Below are 8,936 nucleotides of genomic sequence, written 5' to 3'. Positions count from 1 at the left end.
GTGTGTGTGTGTGTGTGTCTCGACCTGAAACGTCACCCATTCCCAGAGATGTTGCCTGACCCGCTGAGTTACTCCAGCATCTTGTGTCTATCAATGGTTTAATCCAGCATCTGCAGTTCCTTCCTGCACATGTCTACACGTAGACAAAATTGCTGGAGAAACTCAGCGGGTGCGGCAGCATCTGTGGAGCAAAGGAAACCCTTCTTCAGACTGAACTTGCTTCATCATTTATTATATTGTACCCAGTGTACTATGTTTACATCTTCTGTTGTGCTGCAGCCAGTAAGAATGTCATTGTTCTATCTGGGACATACGGCAATAAAACACTTGAATCTTGAATTTGAAAAAGACACAAAGTGCTGGAGTAACTCAGCGGGACAGGCAGCATCTCTGGATGAAATGACACTTGATAGTTATGCTTTGTTCTGTATACAACCGGTAATACCATACAGGTGACCTCACCTGGGGCAGTACACAAGTGTCGCCATGTATCTGGCACTGACAAAGTTACAACAGTTCATCCAATAGTCCTATCCATTGCCTGCTGCTGCTAACACGAGACTGCAGGCCCCCCCCCCCCGCCGGGTCCCTCTACATTTTCGGTGGCCACCCCCCCCCCCCCCCCCCCATGTTCTCCGACGGCCCCCCTCGCTCCCCGACAGTGGAAGGGCATTTTGTCAGGTTGCATATCTGTTCAAGTGTAGTCTGACCACATCTGGCCAGGAGCCTGTGCTGGGCGACTGTAGCGTGTGCTGGGCGACTGTAGCGTGTGCTGGGCGACTGTAGCGTGTGCTGGGCGACTGTAGCGTGTGCTGGAAGACTGTAGTGTGTGCTGGACGACTGTAGCGTGTGCTGGACGATTGTAGCGTGTGCTGGACGACTGTAGCGTGTGCTGGACGATTGTAGCGTGTGCTGGACGACTGTAGTGTGTGCTGGACGATTGTAGCGTGTGCTGGACGACTGTAGCGTGTGCTGGACGACTGTAGCGTGTGCTGGACGACTGTAGCGTGTGCTGGACGATTGTAGCGTGTGCTGGATGACTGTAGCGTGTGCTGGACGATTGTAGCGTGTGCTGGACGACTGTAGCATGTGCTGGACGATTGTAGCGTGTGCTGGACGATTGTAGCGTGTGCTGGACGACTGTAGCGTGTGCTGGACGACTGTAGCGTGTGCTGGACGACTGTAGCGTGTGCTGGACGATTGTAGCGTGTGCTGGACGATTGTAGCGTGTGCTGGACGACTGTAGCGTGTGCTGGACGACTGTAGCGTGTGCTGGACGACTGTAGCGTGTGCTGGACGATTGTAGCGTGTTGTGGGTGACTAGTATGTGGACATCGAGGAGAATTTCTGCGGGTCGCTGGTCTCCGTGGAGCCTGGGTGTGCACTTCCTGTGGCTGGCGACTGACACTTCCTGTTGTCCACTCTTCCGGCCTCTTGTCAGGCGCAGTGCGGAACGCTGCCTCCCTCCCACCCCCCACCTCTCAGCAACTCCCCCTTCCCCCCCCACCCCCACCTCTCAGCAACCCACCCCCCCCACTTCAGCCCATGACCCCTGCTGGGACCGAACCGTCTGTCAGTGCAGTCATCTCCTCACTTCCCGCAGTGCTGTTGTTAGTTGGTGAACAAGACTGCACGCTGACACTGTCTGTGCTGCCGTCTGCACTCAGTATCTTCCCCTCTACTCTGTCTGCAGGACTTGAGTTTGGCTTGATTGGATTTATAGACCATAAGTGATAGGAGCAGAGCCAGGCCATTCGGCCCATCAAGTCTACTCCGCCGTTCAATCACGGCTGATCTATCGCTCCCTCCGAACCCCATTCTCCTGCCTTCTCCCCGTAGCCTCTGACAATAGACAACAGGTGCAGGAGTAGGCCATTCGGCCCTTCGAGCCAGCACCGCCATTCAATGTCATCGTGGCTGATCATCCCCAAGCAGTACCCCGTTCCTGCCTTCTCCCCATATCCCCTGACTCCGCTATCTTTAAGAGCCCTATCTAGGTCTCTCTTGACAGCATCCAGAGAACCTGCCTCCACGAGGCAGAGAATTCCACAGACTCACCACTCTCTGTGAGAAAAAAGTGTTTCCGCTTACTCCTTATTCTTAAACTGTGTGTGGCCCCTGGATCTGGACTCCCCCAACATCGGGAACATGCTTCCTGCCTCTAGTGTGTCCTGTGTATATTTGTGGCACCCGTACTCCCCCTGACCTCTGTCCGTAGGTCCGTGTGCAAGAGTGGCCATAAGCTCGGGTAATGTCCGATTGACCTCCACCCCATTGTGGACATTGGACATTGTCAATGGAACTGATGCGCTACATTGCTGAGAACTATATTCTGCACTCCGTATCTTCCCCTTTGCTCCACCTATTGTACGTACCAGTGTTTAGCTTGAGTGTATTTATGTGCATTATCATCTGAACTGTTCAGATAGCACACAAAACAATGTCTTTCACTGTACCTCCTTACATGTCGCAATACTAAATCTGAACCTGGACTCCCAATAAACCTCCTGAGCCTGAGACCCGGGTTCGATCCCAACTACGGGCGCTCTCTGTACGGAGTTTGTACGTTCTCCCCGTGACCTGCTTGGTTTTTCTCCGAGATCTTCCACACTCCAAAGACGTGCAGGTTTGTAGGTCAATTGGCTTGATGTAAATGTAAGTTGTGTCTGGTGTGTGTTGGCTGGTGTCAATGTGCGGGGATCGCTGGTCGGCACGGCCTCGGTGGGCCGAAGGGTCTGTTTCTGCGCTGTACGTCTAAACTAAACTGAAGTAAGTGAGCATTGTGTTTAAGAAGGAACTGTGCAGATGCTGGAAAATCGAAGGTAGACAAAAAAGCTGGAGAAACTCAGCGGGTGCAGCAGCATCTATGGAGCGAAGGAAATAGGCGACGTTTCGGGACGAGACCCTTCTTCAGACTGATCGGGGGGTGGGGTGGGGGGGTGGGGAGAAGAAAGGAATAGGGAGGAGGAGCTCGGAGGCTGGGGGATGGGAGGAGACAGCAGGAGGGCTGAGGAAGGGGCAGAGACAGCAAGGACTAACAAAATTGGGAGAATTCACTGAGCATGTGGATGAGTTGGAGTGCCAGTGCCTGGGTTTGGGGTGGGACGAGTGCAGGGTTTTGTATCGGGGCTGGAGGGGCCAGGAAGGTCCAACATGAGAGGAACCAGGAAGGTATTCTCTGCTATGATCAATCTGCCGCCCTCCTTCCTTCCTTCCTTCCTTCCCCATCTCATTGCGCGGGAGATTAATGATCAGCTGCTATATCCATCCCTCCACGCATCAAGACTTCACCTCAGTGTTATTTACACGCTGCACTTTGTCACTTTAACGCGCCTGGTTTAATGGAGTCTGTTTTACTGCTGCCCAGAGGGTGTGGAATACAGATTCCTAGCGCATTACAGAAACAATTACCGATACGCCCAGTGCTGAGTGTCTAATGTATCTCCTCTGTGCTTTAATTTGTTCCCGCTGACAGGTCATTATTCTTGAAGACTATGCAGATCCATTTGATGCACAGACTGGCATGAACTCGACTGGCCAGGACAGAGTGGTGGTGAACGATGGATATATGGAACCGTACGAGGCCCAAAGAATGATGGCAGGTGAGATGGTCAACGTTGGCGTTGGTTTAAGTAAAGGCAAAGTTGGCGTTGGTTTGTTCTTGTCACGGCGAGCGCGACCAAACCGGTCGCGGGGGCCGCGCGGAGGTCGAGTGATCCCCGTACGAGTTGACGTAAAGTTCGAGCGAAGTCCGCGGGAAGTTCGAGCGCTAGGCGTACGCCGTCAGGACGCTGCGTACGGCATCGAGGCGGCTGTGGGCCGGCAGGCCGTTGCCGCGCGGAATTTTTGAACATGGTCAGTTTTTCGGAGCCCCGCGCGATGTCGGGACCAGCTCCGCACAACTCCCTACGGCTCCGGCGATTGAAGTGGGACCGGCCCCGCGAGGCCGTACGGCTCAAGTGACCACGTTAGGTCGCGCTTGCCGCGTGGAGTCGCATGCTGGTGGGACGGGCCCTTAATACGATACAACACCGATAGAACTTTATCAGTTCAGTTCAGTTATATGTAGGGTCAACGGTGACAAGACAAGGGGTCACCTCAGCAATGATATTACAAGGATAAAAATAAGATAAAATAAAATAAGATAAAAGTGACATTGGTAGTAAAAGATAATAATAAATAAAAGAATCAACATATATGATTCTTGACTCTATGACTCCAACTGGTCTTAAGTCTGGTGGTACGTACAGCCATGCTCCTGTATCGCCTGCCTGACGGTAACAAGGGGAAGAGCCTGTATGCTGGGTGGCTGTGGTCCTCGATGATGCCGTGTGCCTTCCGCAGGAACATGTCCTGAATGTCCGGGAGACAGTTGCCAGTGATGCGCTGAGTGCCGCCTTCACCGCTCTCTGTAGCGATTTGCGGGCAGTGGAACGGCAGAACAGTTCCCCGTACCAGACTGTGATGCACCCCTTCGGCAGGCTCTCGATGGTGCGGCTGTAGAAGTTTGTGAGGATGCTGGCTGGCGTTCATGCCAAACCTCCTCGGTCTTCTCAGGACAAAGAGAGCCGCTGGCGGGCTTTCTTGGTTACTGTGTCCGTGTGTGCAGTGTCCCAAGAGGTGATGTGCTCAGCGAGGAACTTGTAGCTGCTGATCCGTTCAACCTATGCGAAGGTTCAGGCGACCGATCACTCTGGAGAGAAGGAATGGGCGACGTTTCGGGTCGAGACTTCGACCCGAAACGTCGCCCATTCCTTCTCTCCAGAGATGCTTGCTGCCTGTCCCGCTGAGTTACTCCAGCATTTTGTGTCTACCTTCGATTTAAACCAGCATCTGCAGTTCCTTCTGACAAATGCAGATATAGAGTATTGCGTTCAGTTCTGGGCACCATGTTATAGGAAAGACATTGCCAAGCTGGAAGGAGTGCGGAGAAAATGTGTGAGGATGTTGCCAGGCATCGAGGGCCTCAGCTCGAGGGAGAGGTTGGTTGAGTAGGCTGGGACTCTATTCCTTGGAGCGCAGGAGGATGAGAGGTGATCTCTCAACTGTTCCAGCTGCTACGGTCAGGCAAACGCCTCCGATGCCATGCTGTGAGAACGGAGAGGTTGAGAAGGAGTTTCTTCCCCAGAGGCCATGAGGACTGTAAACTCCTATCTCACCAGGGACTAATGCCCCTGTCCCACTTAGGAAACCTGAACGGAAACCCCTGGAGACTTTGCGCCCCACCCAAGGTTTCCGTGAGGTTCCCGGAGGTTGCAGGTGGTTGCCGGAGGTTGCGGGTAGTGGAAGCAGGTAGGGAGACTGACAAAAACCTCCGGGAACCGCACGGAAACCTTGAGTGGGGCGCAAAGTCCCCAGAGGTTTCCGTTCAGGTTTCCTAAGTGGGACAGGGGCATAACTTTACTGTAACACTCTACTGCTTTTTTAAAAATTGGTGTTTTTTTCCCCTTTTTCGTTCCGCCCACAATATTTAATATGGAAACGAATATGTGATTCTGTTCCATTCTGTTTGTAGTTTGTTTGGTTGTTTGTTTGTTTGTCTTTTTGCACAAAGTCCACGAGCATTGCCACTTTTCATTTCACTCGTATGTGTATGTGACAAATAAACTTGACTTGACTTGATCTTATAGAGGTGTACAAAATGATGAGAGGAATAGAACAAGTAGGCGCCGAGTAGGGGAATCGAGAAATCGAGAACCATGGTTTAAGGGGGTGGGGGGCGATTCTATAGGGACCTAAGAGGTAGCTATTTCATACGGAGGGTGGTGGATGTATGGAACGAGTTGCCAGAGGAGGTAGTCGAGGCAGGTAATATCGGAACGTTTGGACAGGTACATGGATAGGACGGGTTTGGGGCAGCTGGGACTGGTCTAGTTGGGACATATTGGTCGGCCGTGGGTAAGATGGGCCGAAGGGCCTGTTTCCACAGCTGTATCGCTCTATTGGCTCGTTGCTGGAAACCTGAAATTAAACAGAAGATGCCTAGCCGGTCAGGCAGCATCTGTGGAGGGAAACAGCATTGATGTTCAGGCTGAAAACTCATTGTCGCTGCCAGAGAGAGTCCTTGACCTTATCCCTGTTTCTCTCTCAGCAGTTTTTGCTGAGCCTTTCCAGAGCTTTTTTTCTTCTATTTTTAATCTCAAGCGTGCTATTGATTAGTTTGTGGATGAGATTCCAAATATAGACCAGGGCTAAGACAACACTCGCAGCAATGCTAACTAAGTCATCCACAACGGGACAAAGTGCTGTCACAATGCAAGCCCCCTTTCCTATTGATATATCAGAACATTTGAGGAAGGACGTTCTTGCTATTGAGGGAGTGCAGCGTAGGTTTACAAGGTTAATTCCCGGGATGGCGGGACTGTCATATGCTGAGAGAATAGGGCAGCTGGGCTTGTACACTCTGGAGTTTAGAAGGATGTGAGGAAATCTCATTGAAACATATAAGATTGCTAAGGGTTTGGACACGCTGGAGGCAGGAAACATGTTCCCGATGTTGGGGGAGTCCGGAACCAGGGGCCACACAATTTAAGAATGAGGAGTAAGCCATTTAGAACAGAGACGATCAAACACTTTTTCTCACAGAGAGAGTGGTGAGTCTGTGGAATTCTCTGCCTCAGAGGGCGGTGGAGGCCGGTTCTCTGGATGCTTTCAAGAGAGAGCTAGATAGGGCTCTTAAAGATAGCGGAGTCAGGGGATATGGGGAGAAGGCAGGAACGGGGTACTGATTGGGGACGATCAGCCATGATCACATTGAATGGCGGTGCTGGCTCGAAGGGCCGAATGGCCTACTCCTGCACCTATTGTCTATTGTCTCTCTACGCACGAGTGGCGATTTACACAGGGGCGGCACGGTGGCGTAGCGGTAGAGTTGCTGCCTCACGGCGGCCGGTTTGGCTGATGTCTCCAACAGTTTTATTCCTGTCTCTCAGTCTCATAATGGTCTCTTTGACTTTCATTGGCACAACTTTGGTCCTCATGTTGATAAACAGCAATAAAAGTTTCCAAAGGTGATGGAAAGACTGGAGGAAAGACTAGGTGCTGAGAGCTCACTTATACCTGCATTAAATAGGCAATTAAACACCACCTAAGCAATTACAAAAACCATGTGTCCCTAACATTATGGTGCCCTGAAATGGGGGGGGGGGGGGGGTGGTCTATGTATAAATACAACTGTCATTTCTACATGGTGTAACCAAAATGTATAAAAATGGTCTTTAATAAAATCTGACAATGTGCACTTTAACCACATGTGATTTTTTTTCAATTACAAACCTCAAATTGTGGAGTAGAGAGGTAAATAAATAAATGATGGTTCTTTGTCCCAGACATTGTGGAGGGAGCTGTATCTCGAAAGTACACACTGATGGTTTGAATATTCTATTCACCGTCGAGCCCTTAGTGTTGTCAGACAAACACTAAGAGGCTTTTGTTGTTATTCTGTTGGCTTTGCGCTTGTTTTCTTGACGGTAGCTGTTCTCACAAGCCCCCTGTGCGTTGTCTGTGTTGTGTCCCTGGCAGAGCAAGCCTGCCTGCCTGCCCAGCGCTCCTCTAACACAGGCCGACACGCTCCCTTTGTTGGAGCGCGTGTAAAGCAATCAGAAGCAGTCACACTTTCACCTCCCCGGAGTGAGTCAGTGCCTGGACTGAGCTCAGCAGCATGGTGGCACTTTGATCAAAGCCAAGTCAGTAATCTTCTGAGCCCAGCCTCATTACCTATGCTAAAACTAAATGTAAATGTGGTTCTTTTCTGATTACATTACATTAACTTGCCGCCACCTCTCTCAGCACCAGGAAGGTTGGTGATTAACACCAGTGTGATCCCCACGAGATGATACAAGCATTATATCGTAAAGGGCAGGTTCAATCAACTTGCTGAGTATCATTAATGACTCGATACATTGCCCATCCATTCTGCAGATGCTTGTTTACAAACCTGAAGTGTGTGTGTGTGTGTGTGTGTGTATGTGTGTATGCGTGTGCGTGTGTGCGTGTATGTGTGTATACGTGTGCGTGTGCGTGTGTGTATGTGCGTGTGTCTGTCTGTCTCTGTCTGCCTGTCTGTCTGTGTGTCTGTGTGTGACAATAGACAATAGGTGCAGGAGTAGACCCGAAACGTCGCCTATTCCTTCGCTCCATAGATGCTGCCTCACCCACTGAGTTTCTCCAGCATTTTTATCTACTTTCAGTAGAAGTTGCGATCACTGTTGCACGTAGCATTGTAAGGCACTGTGCCCGTTGATGTTCTCAACGTTGATGATGATGAAGATGATGATGATGATGATGTTGATGAAGATGAAGATGTTGATGTTGATGATGTTGATGTTGATGAAGATGTTGATGTTGATGAAGATGTTGATGTTGATGATGTTGATGTTGATGAAGATGTTGATGTTGATGAAGATGTTGATGTTGATGAAGATGTTGATGTTGATGAAGATGTTGATGAAGATGTTGATGTTGATGAAGATGAAGATGAAGATGAAGATGAAGATGTTGATGTTGATGAAGATGTTGATGAAGATGAAGATGAAGATGATGATGATGGTCAACAACAACAACAACAACAACAACAACAACAACAACAACAACAACAACAACAACAACATTAGGGTTTTTCCTGACCTCCCTGAACTCCCACTTAGCCCGGAGATTGGAATGGGGCTCCTTGTCGGTGAGCGGGGGAAGCAGGAGTTGTCAGAGGGAGATTCTGTCTCTGCGGGCATCTCCTGTGATGGATGGTCTGTGCTGGATGGAGCCATAGAGCAGCGTGCCCCAGCTGTGAAAAGACACTAACATTTCATTCCCACTCAAATCAATATCTGTCGCACGCTCCAGTAACCCCTCGCTCCTGTGCTGTCTGATGCTGTCATGTACTCCTCCCTCCCTCCCTCCGTCTCTCTCCCCTGGGACTGTGCAGGGACAGAATACACTGA

General features: G+C 50.5%; 1 protein-coding gene across 1 annotated transcript in view; it reads left to right on the top strand.

Moving 5' to 3' along the window:
- Positions 1–3,470: 3,470 nt before the first annotated feature.
- The window catches only part of LOC116969690 (SH2 domain-containing adapter protein F-like), a gene marked incomplete at its 3' end in the record, with an annotated part of 29,473 nt that continues 24,007 nt past the window's right edge, over positions 3,471–8,936 (top strand). The window contains exon 1 of the mRNA XM_033016482.1: positions 3,471–3,602. Within this exon, the coding sequence (XP_032872373.1) occupies positions 3,524–3,602 (79 nt within the window). The remainder of the gene's footprint in view (positions 3,603–8,936) is intronic.

Source organism: Amblyraja radiata, unplaced genomic scaffold (genome assembly GCF_010909765.2).
Source record: "Amblyraja radiata isolate CabotCenter1 unplaced genomic scaffold, sAmbRad1.1.pri scaffold_1031_ctg1, whole genome shotgun sequence".
NCBI lineage: Eukaryota > Metazoa > Chordata > Chondrichthyes > Rajiformes > Rajidae > Amblyraja > Amblyraja radiata.
This window is presented reverse-complemented; position numbering and strand designations above follow the sequence as displayed.